Source organism: Gymnogyps californianus, chromosome 1 (assembly GCF_018139145.2).
Source record: "Gymnogyps californianus isolate 813 chromosome 1, ASM1813914v2, whole genome shotgun sequence".
NCBI classification, from domain to species: Eukaryota; Metazoa; Chordata; class Aves; order Accipitriformes; family Cathartidae; genus Gymnogyps; species Gymnogyps californianus.
The window spans coordinates 57291497-57312053 of NC_059471.1; the positions used below are offsets into that span (position 1 = coordinate 57291497).

At 38.6% G+C, this 20557-nt stretch overlaps 1 protein-coding gene across 2 annotated transcripts in view; it reads right to left on the reverse strand.

Moving 5' to 3' along the window:
- The window catches only part of ABCC4 (ATP binding cassette subfamily C member 4), a 153114-nt gene that overhangs the window by 94942 nt on the left and 37615 nt on the right, over positions 1–20557 (reverse strand). For both annotated transcript variants that reach the window (XM_050912787.1, XM_050912778.1), the window contains exons 10-18: positions 19080–19169; positions 18527–18718; positions 16882–16976; positions 16689–16775; positions 6551–6647; positions 5210–5425; positions 3170–3310; positions 1743–1780; positions 1280–1380 (exon numbers count right to left, since the gene is read on the reverse strand). In XM_050912787.1, the coding sequence (XP_050768744.1) occupies positions 1280–1380; positions 1743–1780; positions 3170–3310; positions 5210–5425; positions 6551–6647; positions 16689–16775; positions 16882–16976; positions 18527–18718; positions 19080–19169 (1057 nt within the window). The remainder of the gene's footprint in view (positions 1–1279; positions 1381–1742; positions 1781–3169; positions 3311–5209; positions 5426–6550; positions 6648–16688; positions 16776–16881; positions 16977–18526; positions 18719–19079; positions 19170–20557) is intronic.

A 20557-nucleotide genomic window follows, 5' to 3' on the forward strand; every position in this document is an offset into this window, starting at 1 on the left:
ATTATTCTATACAGTTTCAGAAGTTATAGAAAAAGGTAAGTTAGATTATTATGTACTTCATATGAAATGTACTATCTTTTTATAACTTTTTCAACTTCACTTACAATTTTGTGTAGGTAAGTCAATGCTGTCTGTTCAACTATTGCAAATATCTCACTAAACCATCTGAACATTTCAATATAAAGGTAACTTTTGCTGTTCTGCTATCTAGAACAAAATTTGCCTTAAAGGATAAAATTTTCCATAACATGGTTTAGGTTATACGGTCAGAGAAAGCCAAGTTTGCCACACTTAATCATACTGTGCAGTCCACTGGAACAGCTCATGAAATAAGACATTACACAGAGAAAATAAGAGCCAAGTTTTTCTGGCTCCTAAATTGTTGCTTCCCAGGCCAAGCACAATGTTTTCTGTCAAGCACTTAGATCACATGGATTCCCGAAAAAAAACCAAACAAAAAATCCTCCACCTATCCTTTCACCCATGAGAGATGTTTCTGAATACATTCAATGCATATTCTTCTGGTATTCCACCTGTTTTTTCAGACCTATCATTTACATCTCCATCAAGAAATTACCATGCCATACAAAACTGTACATCACTAGAAGTGCTAAATAGCAGAGTCTGAGAGCATATTTCTACACATGATTTTTCTATGCCAATTTTTACTACATTTCAGAGCAGTATTTCAAGATGTTTGGATGTCTGAATACAAGGATCAATGCCCTTTTCTGGATATTCAGAAGCACATGGCTACCTATTGAAATATCTTGAAATGTTTTTTAACATCCTGCTTTGCATATCCATCTAGGATGCTTGTTAAAAACTGGTTCTTTTGCTATGACACTTCAGAAGGAACGTAGCCATGCCAAGTTTTAGAAGAGCGCAGAATGAAGATCCATTTCTAATGCCTCTTGCCCATCCATATAATGACTGAAGATTTAGCTCAATGACGTATTAGTATAGACAATAACCATGACCTTACGGTGACTGACTTTTTGAATACTCAGTTCTTAGTTTACTTTCCAAAATCCAGGCAAAGCAAATTAAGAGTCTGCACCAACCTATTCCTTTCGTTAGATTTTTTAATTTTATTTATTCCCATTAATTTAGCCAGGAAGCAAGACTGAGGCTCCTAATCTGTTAAGACATTACTCAGTTACGGCTTGCAATCACATTTCCCCACATTCCCATTGCTTCACACCTCTCAAAACTGTTTATTATAATAGGTCAGATGATAAATAGTTCTTTAGACACACACACGTGCACGTGTAATTACCTGCGTAAATCCCCAAATAAAAGTTAAGGTCTAGATGTTCAGTCTCATTTGCTCCATTATTTCCATTTGTTGTGACATTCAACTTTTCTTGATGATTTGCCCTGTGGAAATGCATACAGAAGATAACAATCATCAAATCACATTCTGCAAATATTCATGAGTACGTTTAACTGTTTCTAGATTCAGCTATGCTGAAATCTTTAGTTCAAAAGATCCCATGTACTGATGTTGTCATGCATCACACCGTGAGTAGAAGCTATCACAGGCTACACTTCAGCATTAAATTTAAATTTTTTTCCACACACAAAATGAGTGAAGATCAGAAAAAGATCAAGCATATTCTGAAACTTCCTTGAACGGGGGTTTCCCACCACCACCACCTATACAACACTGATTTCTATTAGATAAACAGCACTTGACTGAAAAGGCAGAAATGACTGACCAGTTATTATCATCAACTTACCAGTAAGAAAGCCACCAGTCCTGGAGCACATATGCCACCTTGAGTAAAAGAGGCAAATACAAGAATCATCTTACAAAATGAAAAAAAAATTAGAAAATTAAATTTCCTTGCTATTCTTTCATGTTCTCTGGGAAAATATCACATATTCAGGAAAGTATGCCATCCAGTCTTTCAAGACCAGCAGCAATTTGCAAAGCACATTCGAAGGTGCATTAGAACCCTCTACAAAGAAAGAAGTTACCTTAAATTACCTTACATGATAGCAAACTAAAGGAAAGCAATGCACTTAAGCAAACAAAATATAGTAGCTCTTCCTAATGTATGCTAATTGCACATTAAAGAACTCATTTTTTTTAGTTCCTAAATTTGCTACTAGAGATATTCCAAAATGCTTTTTGATTAACAAACTTTCTGATCTTACCAGTCCAGAAATTTGTGTTTACAGGAGATAATTACCAGAAACAGCGTTGAAGGAGGATGAGAGAAGAGAGGGAGGGAAAAACTCCTACTGCCACCATCCTTCTGTGCTGAGAGGTGACTACAAACTTGTAACAGGATTATTTATCTCAAAATACACCTCTGTTCACGTGAATTTAAAGTTCCGGGCAGTCTACTGCAGAGATTTGATCTTGCTCAGCTATCTTTCCAACAGACTCAATTCCAGGACAACCAAAAAGGAAGTAACATGTCTAAATATACAGACTATTTTTTACAGCCAAGACCAATCATTTCCATGAAATGAATTTAAGCTTTCTCAGCAGGAAACAGAGAAAAAGGCAATAAGCTATCTTCACGCGGCTTCCTCAGCTCACCATTTCTTTCAGTAAGTTTCAAAATGATCTTCCTTGTTTAAAAATTCTTTAACGTACCTGCTACAGTCTGCATTACACACAATATTTGCCTATCCTCTTCCTCACTTTCTTCTTCTGCTAAACAGTGACCCTCCTTCTAGCCCTTCTCATAACCTGCGCTTATCAGCAGACAAGTTTTTCTTTTAACACTTCTGTCACACTCTGTCCTCCCATACCCAGTCAATCTCTTTACCCTCCTCAACCAGAAACATACTGATTGTTCACATTTGTTAAACACTACTTCATACACCTTATGATTTTGTCCTCTATCTCCAAAAATCAGACTGGCTTATGATTTCTGTGCCATGCTACCAGTAAAATAATTATTTTATTGAAGTATTAAAACTGTTGAAATAAGGATCAGTGCCAGACCTCTCAATGTTGTACCAAAACTCCATGTGGATATATAAAATTTGATCGAGTATACTAGAAAATTATTAAAGAATACCGTGCTCCCAAACATTTTAGATGAAACAGCACAGTTACAAGCATACACTATGTTAAAAAGAAATAAAAAAAAGAAAAAAGGCAAACCCAAAATACATTCAATATTATTTGTGGCTCCGAACAACTTACCTGTGCCAAAATATTGAATACTAGAAGTACAAAAATCACAAAGTAGTTTGCTCCCGCAGTGAAATATTTTCTGTAAACCTTAAAGTTTATTTTTCCCTCAGAGCGACTCTCCTCTGGCACTGCAGCCAGTGCATTTTCAGCCTGAAAAAAAACCAGAATAAAAACCATCAACCTTGCAGTTACAGATTCAGACTAAGCCACTTGAAAGTCATGGTTCAGAATTAGCAAACAATTAAAGAAGGAGATAAAGTGATTACACATATAAAAACTTGAAATATCGGAACAAATTGACAAAAAAAATTAGTCTCAGTGCAGTAATACTGAAAAACCTACTCTGCAAAATGGCAGTGAGGATTTTATTCTGCATTGCATCACAGCATGTAACATGACTTCATTTACAGCCAGAAATATTTACTCTAATTGACTGCTAAACCAGGTTTTTCTTTTCTTATACACTACTTTCAGTCATAACATCTCTGGAAACTAGGGCCAGATTCTGTTTTCAGAATGCAAGTGTGTGTAACCCTTCCTTTTCAGAAAAGTATTTAAAGTAAATACTCTTCTGCAAGTATGCACCAAAATCAATCAACTTATGCCCAGAGTTACCCATAAAGTTCTAACCACCTCCTTGTAAGTACCAACAAAGCATCTGTTAATAGGGAAAACAAATAAAATGACAAATGAGAAATCATATTAAGCAAACAATGGATGGGGGACACTGAAAGTCAGAAAAGGGAAAAAAGACACAAGCATAAAGAAGGTAAAAGAACTATTCCAATGAACAAACTTCTGATTATTTTTTTTACAGTATATGTGATAGAAAAACTAGTGCCAGTTCAGCGGACACATAACACTTGATTTTGTTGTCAGCAGGCATAGCTGTACAAGAGCAGTGGAATCAACAGACCTGAATTAGATGTGAAAAGAGAAATCCCACCTACTTGCCTATAAAAGAAGAGAAGCCTATCATGGTTTTTTGTTTCTTCAGCCTTCCCCGCCCCATCCAACAGCTCTAATGCTGCTAAAAAGTTTGGCTCACCTTTGTGGATTTAATAGTGGAGTCACCACTGAGACATTAATAATATCAGATAAGTTTACTGCTTTTGGGCATAAAACCATTCCTCCAAAAAGGTATGAAAAACAAAAGTCTGTAGCATTCTTTTTTTTTTTTTTTGTATCTCACTGCTTTTCATTATAGAAAAGAAAAATAAATAATATATACCCACAGCATAAAGGTGACAATCATCAAGGACACAGAGGGATTATATGTTCCATGGATGCAGTGATAGCACAAGCCTAGCAAGGTTAGAGGGCTCCTGCACGGTTTTGTGTGAATGCAAGCACACCAGCAGAAGGCCACCTCTGGTACAGAAACCTTACGGCTGCTTTTGCACTGTGGAGACCAAGAGACAACAAGGCACCTGGAAGGTGCCATACCAAGCGTTCTGTTTTCACCAACAGAAGGGTTGGGGAGAGCAATGCAGTGATGTCCCAAGGTTAACTAACCCCTCCAGGCCAGCTCAAGATCGTGTGGGTATGTTAATGCCAGCCATGCAAAAGTAGACTTTGTATAAAGCCACCGCTTCTGCATGCACTTCCAAGAGCTCAGGATTTCAGGGCAAGTATTAATTTGAGCTCAGCACTGCACGAACAGACAGAACCCACCCAATACAGTGGTATTGGCCCTTTAAAGCACCGCTGTCAGAGGACAGGATCAAAGCAGCACACTGTGGTGTCTCTGAACACCTATAGGAATGCTTCCTGCATCCAGCAGAGCTGATGCTGAACCTGAACAAACTCACCCTGCTGGGTTGGAACAGAACAGCACAGAGCTGTGGGATGCCTGCCCCCTGCAGCCCAGGTGGCAGGACTGCCAGTCAAGCACAGTGCTGTGCACATCGCACTGTAGGCAAGCTCTCACCTGCTAATGCAATCCAACCATCCCTGAAATTCAAATGCAGCAGGGAAAGCCCTTATCGAAGTTTAAGTTAAAAACCAGCTAGACAAGAACTGAGACACATCTATCTTTTGAGCACTCACAGGTGGTTGTTCCACTGCTCCATCTTTCTGTGAGTGGACAGAAGAATCCTGGGACCAGACAGAGGACTCCGAGAAGGTTCGGTTCCGGGCAGACTTCAGGTTGGGGGTTCCTGGAACCGATGGCTGTTCTACCTCCTCATCTTTTTTCAAAAGGGAAGCAAAGTCGATGCCAGATCTCAGGAACTCTGAATAGGTACCTTTCCCCACCATTTTACCCTACAATTAATATAAGCTTTGATTATCTTCATTATACACTTTCTGTAAAGGGCAATTTTTCCTACCTATCCTTGCTGTCTCCGGGGTTCTGCAGTTGCTGAGCACACATCCTACTGCAGTAACTGAGCTGAAGCCTCTAGCTATCAGTTCCTCATTTAGGAGAGCAGAAACAAGCTCTTCACCCTCTAACAAGTGCCCTCCCAGCAGCTAACCAGGCCAAGGAGCATACAAACGGGATGACAAAAGTCCCAGTTACAGCCAGGTAAGAATTACCTCCTTGGAGAAGCTGTGGGAGACAGCCATGCAGCTTTAGGACAAGCTGTTGAACTACATACATAACCATTTGGTTTTTTGTATTACTCCAGGCTAGGAGTAAACAGCAGCTTAATCTTCTGGTCCTCACAGAGCTCTACAAGGAGCAACACAGACCATTTCCACACTTCTTACAGCTCTATCACAAGCTCATTTCTAGAAAGCTACTGTAACTTTTAAAGCGATCTGAATGGGAGGAAAAAGATGGCTAGTGTCCTTTTTTGCAACTCAGTGATGCATCAAAAGTAATTTCACGTACTTCACTGCCCAACCTTAAAAAAAAACCAAAAAAACCAGCTGAAGTTCTTGCATTTCCCCTCTACCCATGAATATGTGGTAGAACAAAGTTTGGAAGGATCCAGTTTCACTGAAGGCCTGCTCGTTCTCAAAGGTATCTATGACCATTTTGCAGCCTTAATTTAAAAAAGGGACTGGTTGCAAAATCAACATTGTTCTTAATTCACACAAAAGTGTAAGAAACAAGAATAAAAGCAAAGCATTAACATAGTCTCAAAGTAAGTAATTCTCTCACAGTATATTATACATATGTTAAGATAAAAATCAGTATATAAGATTATGTATACGCATGATAAGAGTTCAGAAACAGATTTTTCAGGGAAGTATTCTAAGAAAAATCAACTTATTTCATTAATAATTATAAATCTTTAAAAACATACATGTCATTAGTAGACAGAAAATATATTTACAAATCAAAACTAAAAATCTTTAACTGCTTTTTTTTCTGTTCTTAGATTAAAAAGGATAATTAGAAAGTATGTGAGATATAAAAGTATAGACACTGAAATCACGTACATCTTTTAAAATTAGAATCTGATTTGCAGCATGGAGATATTGCAACTGGTGAGTGACCAAAACAGAGATCTTCTGATGTAAGGCCTGACAAATACATCTGCAAAGAGATGGAAAAATTAATTAAAAAATGAAGTGTCCTAAAACATTTTGACTATTTCTGGAAAACATCTTCTATTCAATTATGCAGTGTCTAAAATAAGAAAAAAAGATGCCCATGCTTATCAGATTTATAAAAATTACACTTAACAAACATGTTCCTTATTTAACTTTGTAAGTTTTCAAGATAGGGAAAAGAAATTTCGTATTTCTGGTCTGGGGTGAAAGAGGAGGAAATATCTTAAAGATATTTCATTGAAATTGTCTTAAACATCCTCCTAATAAATGTACATGTCATAAGCTGAATTGCAAAGAGAGTATTTAACAAAAATTAACTAATGGAAAGAGAAAGCAGGGCAACATACTGCGGACAACTATGGAAAAATACAGCCGATAAAAGTAACTTCTTTGAGATGAGCTTTCAGAGCATCTGTAACAGTGAGCCACTGAGAGTTCTGGAGAAGTAAACAGTACTACTGATTTGAGTTACAACCAGGTATGTACTGAGGTAGAGGAGCGAGATCCTTCAACCATCTCTGACCTTTTCCCACGGAATCAGGGCTTACCTTCCTCTCCAGTACCTTACCTGCTTACCCTAGAGGCTTCCCCAGAAGTTTGGAATTCGGAGAGAGAAATGAAGAAGGGACTGAGCACACCAGAACCAGTCAGCAAGTGCAGTTGAATCCCATACAGTTTTAGCAGAAAAGATATGTGGTATCTTTTCAGCAGAGCCTTGAAAGGCCACCAGAGTCAAAAAAAAAAAACCAAACCCCAAAACATAGCAGTGGAGCAATGGTTTACAAGTGCAAAGGTCTGCAAGCACACTTCTCATGTACAACAGAGACAGCACAGACAACTGAGATCCAACACTACCAACACTCTCATTGCCTTCATTCCCACAGTAACACAGCAGGGAGACAAATCCTTCAAGAGGACGCCCCCTTCTCAACTACTCGCTATCTTAAGAAAACAAGGAAAACTGATATTGTCTAGAACTGAAGTGTCCAGTGAAGGTGTACACATTAGCATTTTCCATTTGGATCAGGGGTGCCTTTTTGAAGATCATCTCCCAGTTGCCTCAATTCAATCTGCTGTTGCTCATACTGTTGAGCAGTATTGGGGCCCAGGAACTGGACTTCTAGACAAAACAAAGCAGGAACACACGCTTCGGTAGCACCCCTCATCAGTATTCAGCTGACGAGGAATGAAGCCTGCAGGGCCAGGCTGCAGCCTGCTCAAAGCAGAACCTTCTGAACTGCAGGGGGACCTTGGCACCACATGTTTTTCTCCACAGATCCGCTCCTGTTAGCTCATTTTCGCTAACATGCTAACTCCCATGTGGTAACATGACACAGGAGGGTGGCACTCTCCACAAAAGAAAAACAAACAACCCCCTCCACACACACAAATTCTCTCTCCCCGTTCTCCAAAAAAACCACAAGCAAAACCACAGCAATCCAATAGTATAAATTCAATGCAGAAATGCAAATAAGCCGTAAGGGGAGTAAGGCAGAAAAAGAACATGAGCTTAACAGCAATGGTATCATATTGCTTACTGTGTTTCATACATTCATGTTGTATATCCAATTAACTTCCAACACAGCTTTTAACATCTATTTTATCACTCCTACAAAGACTGTAGGAAGTAGAGTACTGTAAAATGGTTAATACTAGTACTAGCCAGCATAATTACATGCAGAAAGTATATTATAGCATTCCAAATAAACTGTGCAGTAAAATTAAGTTATAAGCAATACTCTTCCTGAGAAAGTTATACGCTTGCTATGCAGCATTCAAGAAGCAACTATAAACCTATGATGTCATTCTTAGGTGGCCAAGACAACAATTAACCAAGGTATTTGCAGCAGCTTAACTATTTGAGCAGTTGCAACTACTTAAACACCAAGCTCTTCATGGGAGTATTATTCTGGTGTGGTTACTGTCCACCCTCTGAGCAGTCACTGAAACAAGCCACATGGCAACTAGAGCACCAGCTGAAGACACACAACATAATCTTCAACAAAACCTATCCAGAGAACTGGACAAAGATCAGAGAGGCTACAGGATATTTACTTGCCTAGCAGGAAAGCTGCCAAAAGAGAATATATCAGGTATTCACCATGAAGAGATCTAGCTTTCCCTTACATAGTCCCACAGCCTATATACCACTTTGATCACTGAATTTTCTGTGCGCCAGATGTATGTCTGACAGCTTACTGGGACAAACTAGCCACTAGAAAATCCAATGGCTGAAAACCATTAAATCTTCATCCTGAGTCACGGCGAGCCCACTGCACTTTAAGTTTGCATTTGGAGGGGAAAAAAAAAAGAAGAGAAAACAAAGCAGGTTATCGCAGCATCAGAGTAAACCAATTAGAACTGTCAGAGCTGTCAGCACAGCATCCTGCGTGATCTTGATCTCAGGAGAGACGGCAAAAATGACCTCTGTGGAAATATAAATTTCCACTGATATATCAGGTCACTCAGTTGAGAATTTCCAAAAAAACAACAACTCTCAATTTGATGTCTATCTGGGTAGAAAGCAGCTAGCTGAATAGTTTGTTGATAACAGGTGAGTAGAAAAATTGTTGTCACAATTCACTGGCATGAGCACCAGGAGGAAAAATTGCAACAAAGAGCGTATACTTAGATCTATTACCGAGTTAAACAACTCACTGCTCAAACAGCTCAGTAGAAAATTTTGCCATTTGAAATATTGTATCATTATGAAGCACAGAAGTTGCAAAACTAGTAAAATACTAAGTAAATACTTAACGTCTGTTTCAAAACATCAAACTACTTGAGCTTTATGTTCGAAACCTTTTTTTTATTTTTATTTTAATATTCTCTCTCCCATTTGACAACATCCATTCTGCAGTTTACAGTGAGCATTAAGTTTGTACGGTGCCTTGGCTGCCACAGAAGACTGAAACCAGAGTTCAAAGAGAGGATCAGCAAAACCAAATGTGATAAAAGGGCTGGCACAAAACTCTGAGAGCTTGCTGCATTCTTATTAGTGAAAGCTTGGTATTGTCTTAGAACTGAAAAAGTAAAAAAACCCAAAATAGTCCATAAGTGTTTATGTTTTTAACTGGTTCACTAAGGCTTAGTTTCATCGCACATCTACTTTTAGAATACTGCTCTGTGTAGCTGAAGAAAAGCAATCATCAATTCTAGGTGAACCACCCAATTCTAGGTGAACCACCATCTGACAGTGTGTCCCTTTCTCACTGACGATGCAGGTAGTCCAGGGAAAGCCTGCCTCAGCAGGGGACATACCTGGTCCAAGGGTTCAGACATTTGCTGGAGTATGCCCAGAACTGCAACCACCTTTATACTTGCTGTTTAAAACCCCACAAAGTTCACCTTCCATGCGCTTCTCCATTACTCTCTCTCAAGGGGCAGGCTCTGTTAGTTAGACTGTGGGCACATTTAATGCATGCTAGCAGGACAAATTACAGCACAAAATGCAGTCGCCATTGCCACATTTATTAAATACACAAGCACACGCAGACACACACACACAGCTAGAAGAGATGTGGACAGAGAAGACCCAAAGGTTCTTCAGCTTCTTCAGTACAAGGAAAATGGGGATGAAGGGACTGTGAAAGTTGCATCCTCTTCCCCAAGTAAGAATCAATTTAAACTTAAACCATTCCTGACAGATGTTGGATAAGTTGTTCTGTATGTTTGTTTGTTTTAAGCTCAACAACAGAAATTTCAACATCCTTGAAAAATGTATTCCAGGGGCAAGCTACCTTTACAATTTTTTTTTTCCTCTAAAGTCCAAGTTTACATCTGCTGGTACAATTTAAATCCACTGCTTCCCGGAGGACAGTAGACCAGTTTATATCTGCGTGCACAGTCCCTTTATACATTAAGTCTCTCTCTTTCATGCCTCTTTTTTTTCCTTCAGATCCAAAAAAATAAAATCCCCCAAATCCTTTTTTTCCCCTTTTAAGTGAGAAATAGTTTTCTCTCTTTTTTTTTTTTTCTTTCCCCTCTGACTCCTTGACACCCAAATGTTCTTGATGGGCTACACTGGAGTCTGAAGCTGGTCGACATTTTTTGGAAGTGCACAAAATTGAAACGTTATTCCAGCTGAGACCTTACAGGTATAAAACATAATAGGAGGATTACTTTACCTGTACTGCCAGATATGGTACTGGTCATAAATCCCAGGGCACAGTTTCCTTAACAAGAGCATGATGTTGCTGACTCATAATGGATTTGTGATCTACCACAATCTGCACCTCCTTTTCCATAAAACTGCCGCACTACTGATCCCTGCTTATTGTACGTTCATGGAGTCAACACTTTGCACTTATCCCTGCTGCGTGCACCTATTAATTCATATCCTGTAACCAAGACTTTCCAAATCCCTGTCCGTTTCCAGAGCTGCCTGAGCATTGCCCGGTTTTCCATCACCTGAAACTGTAGCATTAATGACCTTCATTCATCATCAGGAATACCAGACTCAGGATAGATCTCTCCAGAAATTACACTCTTCCAATTCAACAAAAATAAACAAACAAACAAACAATATTTTAAGTTAACAAACCTAAGTAACAGTATACTATCATCCATTTAAAAAACCCATTGCACTTCGACAGCAAACTTCTATACAATTAAAAAAAAAATTAGCTTGAGCTTTGATACTGCAGAGCATGCAGCAGAAGACACTTACTCAGAAGGGGGCCTACAACAACACAGTGCTCCTCTATGCAAAGGCAGTGTCTTGGCGCTTTCCTGCATACGAATCCTCATTTGTGCTTGCTTCCCTATCAGGTTTTCTTTTCTTTGAGAAAAGTTGTTCTTTAATCTTTTTCAAGTTTTTATCTCCAAGAACCAGCTTTCTTTCACCTCTGCAAAGTGTCTCTTCTTTAATGATTCCACTTTCTTCCTTACCATTCTTTTTGCCTCTCCTTTTTGGAAGTTCACATGCAAGTTTAACTTTAGATAATACTTATATTCGTTTCAATAGAAATAACCACTGAAATGAAATTAAAGCACATGCAGAAGTGCAAATGAAATTAAAGCACATGCAGAAGTGCTCACAGGCATAAAGCCTTTGTTATATTAATTTACTTAGTACATTTGCTTTCCTCTCCTTTCCCTTTAAATTTAAGTGGTTTAGGGAGAACAATCTCCCAGTTGTTTTTGTACATTTCGAAGTTTACAAAATTTCAGAACAAACAAACAAACAAACAAAGGTGGGATATGTTTGCCAGAGACAAAAAAATCACACCTACTTCTACTATGCTGTTTCTATTTCTATGCTTATCTTGCTAACCATTTATCTCCATCTCATGACAAGTCCCAGCCTCCACTGGACTAACGCGTACGGACAACCGGTCCACAAAATCCATTGCCCTGTCCTGGGCACCAGCCAGCAGTGGATGGCTGGAGAAAGTATATAAGCAAACATACAGTGATGCTTCCTCTGGTACACATCTCCAGTTTCCAGAGTCCATATATTAGGGACTTTTTGAGCCAGAGATCTCAGTGTTTAAGTAGCTCTTCGTGAACTTTTCCTACATGAATTTGTATATCTCCCCCTTGAGCCCGTTTCTGGTTTAGTATTCATAATACTGTTTTGCAACTGCACCCACAGACCACTAAAGCACACACTGGGGTTCTGCAAGTGGGGTTTTTTGCTTTTATATTTCAAGATTTAAAAAAAAAAAAAAAACAAACAAAAAACACCAACACAAACCAAAACCACATACATTTCTGTGAGATAAAAACTGTAAAATTTTACAGTTTTTTGAAAACACACAATGTACAGTGATCACACTTAATGCTTTTCACCTTCTGGAAAAAACAACAAAAAACCCCAAACCCCAAAACCCCAAGCAACATTACTACAACATATTCATACCTTTTAAACTTATTCCCTACAATAAACACAATGAAGCTCAAGGAATTTCAATTGTATCATCTAAATGTAAAAGTATAACTAACATGTTTTTAAGAGCAACACCTGTAATACAAAGAAGAGGTACAGGGCATTCAAGTTTGCCCAGTACTTCTCATTAGGGCTGTAACCACTGCAGTGGTATCAAAGGTATAACGAGCATGGACCAGGTGTGAAACACAAAGTGGGAAGCCTTAAGAGATATTCTTGATTTAGAGAGATCCTACCTGAAAGGGAGCAGCGTGAAATCCTTAAATTTACACACCAGCTCCCCTGTACACTTGTCATCAGTGGACAAAGCATGTAATATGTCTATGTCTTTAAACAGCACTGGCAAGTACATGCCAGGGTTATCTTTGCTTGGTTCCTCTGACACACTGATGGTGTCTGTAATCCCTCTATGGAAACGAGACATGCTAGCTTTTATCTGCTAGTTTTACAGGACTGATGAGGTCCACTTGCTTTAATTACCTACACCACCATAATAGCACTTTTTCCTCAAAGTTCCAGTGTTACAGGAGATCTACAAGCATACCCCACTTTGACAGATATGAGACTGGAACCATCCATGGACTCCTAAGGGTTCCAAAAATCAAATTACTTTAAAGAGACAAAGTAAATATTCAGATCTGTATATCTAATTTAATAATTATTTTAAAAAAAATAAAATAACTTTTTACTCATTTTCCCTACTTCATTTTGCTCCTCCCCTCAAGCACTTCTGGGGCTTAGGTAAGAATGCACTGAGGAATTCAGGGCAGAATTCTTAATCCATGCACTTCGCATGATGGAATTTCCCTCTCTCCTTTGCCGTTGGTTCAATTCTTCCTCACCTTCTTCTGCAATTACGAAGGACACCTTTGCTACAAAACCATGCCTGCTCCCTTCCCTCTCTTGCAGAGGAACACTCAGTTCATCCACAGAACAACTTGTCTGTATTATGAAGAAATTCTTAAAGAGACACAATCCCTTATTAATAATATCGTGGACTGTCTTCCCACTGGAGCTGTGCTACTCGCATTCCTTCTCATTTCAAAAGCATTTATATATTTTAAACTGTGTACTGCAGTAGCTGAAGAGAACGGGGAGAAGCAGCAAATGTAATGAACCAGCCATCCACAGGCCGTAGCTTCAGGGAATTACTAGGACCATACCTATCTTTGATGTAAACACATAGACTAGACACTTTTAAAAAAAAATAAATATTAATGTAAAATTACAAGGGAAAAAAAAAGAGCTAGTGAACTGAACAATATCCACTTCAGATTCTCATTAAATAATCCCCCGTTTCTTCCATCTCATCCATTGTTTTATGCCTCGTGGTTTGGACTCCTGGGGGCAGCTTGTATGAAGTGGTGTCTTGGACATTCCTCAACACCATGTTCTAAGAAATCATTCTTGTCCAAGGGCTCTCTCTCTTCTTCACATTCTAGCACTATTCAGGGAGCATTAAAGAACATGCCCTGCCTTGTTTTTCAAAGCAAGCTACTGAACATAACACCCTCCCCACTACCCCCAGCACCTTTTATAGCTGCCATGAAGGCCTCAGAAGACATCTTCTGTTTGTAAAAAAGCCCTCCCTTAAAGTCTTGAACAGGAAGGCATTGCTCAGTTTTCCTTGTTGCTGCTACTCCACCCAGTCCATTTTCTCCACAAAATGGTTTCATTCCACTTTTATCTGTTTCGCTCAAAACTGATGTAGAGTTGAGGAGGAAGAGTAAACGAAAGTAAAGGAAGAACCCCAGCTAGTTTTCTGAGTTTCAAATTCTCTGAGATAATCTCCTTATTCCTCCTCATCTCCACACATTTATCAGCAAAACATATGCTGTGCTCACAGAGCAATGGTTTCTCGCTCCTTTATGGTTTTGCACGTACAAAAACCCAGACTCCCAGTTTTGCACTAGGATGTAGATGCTCCCAAAGTCATAGCTCACATAAAGCGCAGAATAAATTGAAGAGGCAACCTGACCTCCTTTGCAAGGCACTACTGTATTTTCCTGTTTTCCTCTTTGTGAAAAGACCTTAAGACTTAAGGGAGAGACAGGTTAACAGCTCAGGTGGGTGCACTTTCAGAACTCAGGCACTGATACAGTCAGATGCTGGAGTTGTAGAGCGATCTTGTGCAGAAACAGAAAAGCAGCAGCTAAAGCCTAGATAGCTTCAAGAGGCATTAAAGGAATTTGATAGAGTATGTGAACTACAGAAGTAATGAACTCCATCTATCAGTCGTGGCAGGTGAAAATGATCCTGCACACAATAATGAACATAAAGCCTATGCATCATAAAACTCTTACTCCATACTGGCTGATGGAAACAAACAGTAGCCATTTGAAGAAATCAATAAAATAAAACAAAATGTTGATGGGGTTTCAGACAGATCTCCAGATTTGAAACTGCCAACATCAATAGGATGTACAATTGTCCTGGTTTCAGCTGGGACAGAGTTAACTTTCTTTTTAGTAGCTGGTACAGTGCTGTGTTTTGGATTTAGTGTGAGAATAATGTTGATAACACTCCGATGTTTTAGTTGTTGCTAAGTAGCGCTTCTCTTCAGCCAAGGACTTTTCAGTTTCCCATGCTCTGCCAGCAAGCAGGTGTGCAAGAAGCTGGGAGGGAGCAGAGCCGGGGCAGCTGACCTGAACTAGCCAAAGGGGTATTCCATACCATGGAACGTCATGCCCAGTATATAAACAGGGGGGAGTTGGCTGGGAGGTGCGGATCGCGGCTCGGGAACTAACTGGGCATCGGTCAGCAGGTGGTGAGCAATTGCATTGTGCATCACTGGGTTTTTTTTTTCCTTCCCCCCCTTCCTTTTTTGTTATATTCCTTTTCATTACTATTATTATTATTATATTTCATTATTACTATTGTTAGTATTATATTTTACTTTAGTTATTAAACTGTTCTTATCTCAACCCACGAGTTTTACTTTTTTTTTCTCTCTCCTCCTCCTCACCCCACTGGGAGGGGGAAGGGGGAAGCGGCTGCGTGGTGCTGAGTTGCTGACTGGGGTTAAACCACGACACAATTTTCAAATTTAGGTACTAAAAGCTTGGGGAAAAAGAACATGCATACAATGCTAGTCAATGCAAATTCTACGACCATTTCTGCAAGACAAGTTTTTATGATTGTCTAGGGGTAGAGACGAGGGAACAACAGTAAATCCAAATTAATTAATGTATTTGGAGCATGGAATTCAAAGGATGTAAGTATGCTTAAGAAAACGCTCATTTAAGGTTTCAACCAAAGCCCACTGAATTCAGTGAATGGAATTTTTTCCTTCTACTTCTAATAAATTCTAGATTATACCTTTTGATACCAAGAGCTGCAGGCTACCAAGAAGCAAGGACAAAACACTGGCTGGGAATAACTGGATTATTCTCATACTCGCTATGTGCCGCAGATTAGACAGTTTGAAAGAAGAAAGAGATGGAGAAGAGGGAATTTATTGAGAAGGGAATCTGACTTTTAATGAACACTCTCCTATTTCTTCAGGAATGGAGGAAGGTCCAATGTCTCTCTCTCTCATGGTAAGCTTATACATTCTCTTTTCCTCTACTTCTGCTCTCCACAGTCTACTCTGCAGGCCACAGTTCCCTGTTTCACCTACCTGAGAGAAATTTCAACCATTCAAGAACCAAAATGAAAAATAACTCAAGAATCTAAGAGAGTTCTGTCCTTTTCTTTAGCCACTTGAATTAAGTGCTTATTACTATGCAAATAAAGCTGCAGCAAACTAAGAAGTGATTTAAAATCCCACCCCATATTATTCTTCACTCAATATTAATATTCATAAACCCCAATATTCATAAACCCCAATACTCATGTATGAAATCTAACATTTTCCTCCAGAAAATGGCATATATTCCCTTACAAATAATTCTATTTATAGTATCTTTAAAACAGACTTTTACAGGGCTTTTAAAAATAAAGAACAAAATGAAAGACACACACAGGATAAAAACTATACGTCTTCCATATACATAGAGGAAAAATAAATGCAGAAAGTGAATGCATTAAGTTTTGTGACGAGATCCATCTCCCCAGAAACGTTTTTTCAAGTTTTTCTGTAAGGAATTAGAAGATAACAATTGTATTTTAAATGAAAATAAAGCAGTAACATACTTTTCAAACAAATGTCTTCCAACTTCAGCATCTACTGCACTCAGTGGATCATCCAAAAGATAGATGTCTGCATCTTGATACACAGCTCTAAAAAGTTTAAAGAAAAGTCAGTATCACAAAGTCTTACATTTGTTTACTTTAGTCACTAAAGTCTGACAATTCGTAAGTTTTAGAAACAGCAAAAAACACTAGCCTGGCCAGATTTACACGGGCCTTCTGTCCCCCACTCAGCGTAGCTCCGCGATCTCCTATTACTGTTAGGTCACCATGTGCTAATAATTCCAAGTCCTGTGAATGTGAAAGAACAGATAGCAAGATTTTATTCTTTTTCTTCAATCATTTTCACTTCAAAGACCAAGAAAGCTGCTTTAAGATAACATTTTCTTATTTGAAAAGTATTAACTTATCATCTCGCATTAAAATACAAGGATTCACAATAACTGAAATATCCACAGTTACTTTATGACTTTGTACCTTCAGCAAAAGATAATTAAGAAAGCAGGAGAAATAGGTGAGATCTTAAACTTCACTTTTTCTACAGCTTTGCCAGAGGGAAGTGCACTACTATTCTTAGTGTGACAAGGAATATTTGCTGGTGATTCAGAAAATCAAACTAAAAATTATGAAGTATAACAGTAAATTCATTATTTTTTACTAGAACAAAATGAGCTATCACAACAGATAAAAGTGAACTAACTATTATCAGTAAATTATCTTCCATTTGCCAATGTCCCTAAGAACTGCATTATTTTTATTCTTACTGAAATGTATCCAAGAGAAATAACCACAACATTCATCACACAAACTTGGTTAATTTACAGGGCTTGGGACTATTATTAAGAGAAAAAATTATACAGTGTTCCATGTCATATTATTGTATTTCCTCTTCAGGAAATACAGAAGTTTTATATTAAGCTATAAAACATATTCTGGAAGTTTATTCACAGCTTTTCTAAGATACATAAATTTGAAAGAAAAGTATGAAAGCAAATCTACCATCAAATATGAAGTGGTTTTTTTTTTTAAATGCAGTTTGCTGTCTTTTAAAGTCACAAAAACCTTAGACAACAGCATATGACTGAGTATCAGCAGGAGATATTAAAACTCTATCTATCATGTGTAAAAACCTTGAAAAAAAAATTTTCATCACAGTAACCATCTGCTTTTCACCTGTGTCGCTGCTGACAGGAATATCGTAACATGCTGCATAAAACCTTTCTAGTTGCCAAGCAAAATGTCTGTTTCTTGACAAATCTGGCTTAATCCTCTTCTATATCTCATGTCAAATTCCTTTGCGCACACACCTTTCAAAAATATTATTTCATAAAATTACTTGGACTCAGCAAGTTCTCCAAATATATAGCACTAAGGTTCTTTTGATAGCTGTTAGCAATGCATAATACATGATATACATGACATTTATTTTAAAAAAAGCATATAGGATATTTACAAAATGGAAGTCACAAATAGTGCTAGCTTGATCATTTGTTTTCCACCTTTTATTGCATTTACACACACACCTACCATAGTACCAGAGAAAAGGGTTAAACGTGATTATGAAATTAAATAATTGGGAATAGCTTTTTCCAAATTTGTCTGTGCTTCACATAAACTACACCTCCCTCTAGTGAAAGTTTTAGGAATTACAAGAACATGCTTACACATGAATGTCAAAAATAATTACACATATTTCTGTTAAGCGATAGGATTTATTCCACATGTTACTAGTAACAATCAATTCTATATATTATATATTGCAGCACGTACCACAAGTCTGAAAGAATACTAAGATAAAAATAAAGGTTGTGAAAATAAAACATACAAAGAGAAAACCATACCTTTTTAAGAGCACAGACTTTTAAAACTTTTTCATATTTTTCTTTCTCATATTCCTTGTCAAACAGTATATTACTTCTTACTGTACCAGAAAACACCCAAGGCTGCTGAGAAACATAGGCAATTCTTCCAGTAACGTTTATCAAACCTTTGTCTTTAGGCAGCTCACCAAGCACAGCACTTAAGAGCGAAGACTGGAAAAGATTAAAAAAATAAAACAAAAATTGAAAAGTTTGATTGCATTAAAGATATCACAGAGATTGAGCAGTGTTTACTGGCACGATGGCCTGTTTCACCCTGTCACTCAAACTACTGCTAACAGTAGAAGAGCACTAGTACCCTTTATATGCAGCCTAGAAGCAACGTACAAAGTACTGCTTAACTCTGAACCATCTCCTCCCCACCCCCAGAAGGACATCTGACTTTCTTGAATGCCAGTATCTTGATGTGAAGTAGGTTATTATACACAGAAAGGAACTGTACATTTTCAAGTTTCTAGTCTCATTTAACAGACTTATAAAAACCCCACAGAATGGAGTAAACATTAAGACTTACTTTTCCAGCTCCTACAGGACCAATCACAGCCAGTAATTCCCCTCGTCTGACAGTAAATGAAAGTTGTTGAAGTGCTGGGCTTTCTAAACTCTATGAATTTGAGAAAAAGTTAGGCTTCCTCAGTAATGAAATATGCACCACCAAAAACAACTCTTTAGAAACAGAAAACAAAGCACATAAATCACTACAAATTAGTAACCCATATGCCCACCATATTTTCAGGCATACAGTTTGCCTCTTCAGTAATTCACAAACACTTCCGGAAGACCCTGATCCTTCACCACAAACAAGTAACACCGATAAAACAGTGTTCAAGGAATAAGGAACCCAAAGGCAGCAGAAGCAGTGCTTCCTCAAAGCCCACGCATCCTCAGTGCAGCTCAGCACAAGGCTGGGCTGGCAGCCTCGGAAACAGGAGCTCTCTGCTGGCCATCACACTGGCATTCACAGCCCCAGCATGGCACGCCTGGCGACTCTGAGTAGCTGGACAAACGCTGGAAAAAGGGAGGGTTGAAGCTCTTTCAGAGGCCCAGGAAAGCCAGGTCTGTGTTTGGCCTAGTCGAGGCTCTATCCAAAGAGAAAACAGAAAAATGCCATTTGATTTTACACAACTTCATCTTGTAGATCGTGGATTCTCTGAGACTTTTCACGGCCCACATAGTGGGCTATTTGTGTGAAAATATACCACCCCAGGATTGTTTGTTTAATATTGCTTTTTAGTATGCCTATCCGTTATGTTACGCTACTGATAAGAGCTTATTTCCCAACATATTTTGCATGTCTCCTATCAAGGTTGTAAAAACGCCTATTTCTTGTGAAAAGAAATGATGCTCATGTCTTTAATAGCTATGCTAAACCGTAATTCCTAAGGGCCTGGTGCAGCTCCCTCTCATTAAAGCAAAACACCCTTGTAGCAGGATCTGCCTTTACATGCATCTTAGACCGCACTAAGCCTGACTGACACTAAAATGCAAACAGGAAAATATATGCATTTAAAAAAAAAAAGAACTATTTCTATTAAAAGACCAAACAAAAACCCAGCCTTAAGCTTCAAGAAAGAATAGCAAGGTGAAGAATATCTAGTGTACCTCTTAACAGCTTGCAGACTGCTTAAAATCTCTAGCCACCCTTTGAAGATCAAGAGGCTGAAGAGGCCACCACCTAACCCCGCACGAAAGATGCCACATGACCAAGTTCTGGGACTGCAAAAAGGGGAAGCTTGTAACTCGTTTCAAATTATTTGGGAGAGACACAGGTACGGTATCCATCCATACTTACGACGGCTGGGAGAGGTGGGCTAGCACGCATGTGTCCACTCATGCCAGGAGAAATACTTGGTTAGGCAGCACGGTACCCAGAGCTCAAAGCTGCACATTCCCCATCACAACTCCCGCCTCGCAGAAGCACCGCAGGGTTCACACGAAATCAGAGTCATGCTGTGAGAACCCAAACTTGTGCGCATTGCGCAACTCTGCAAA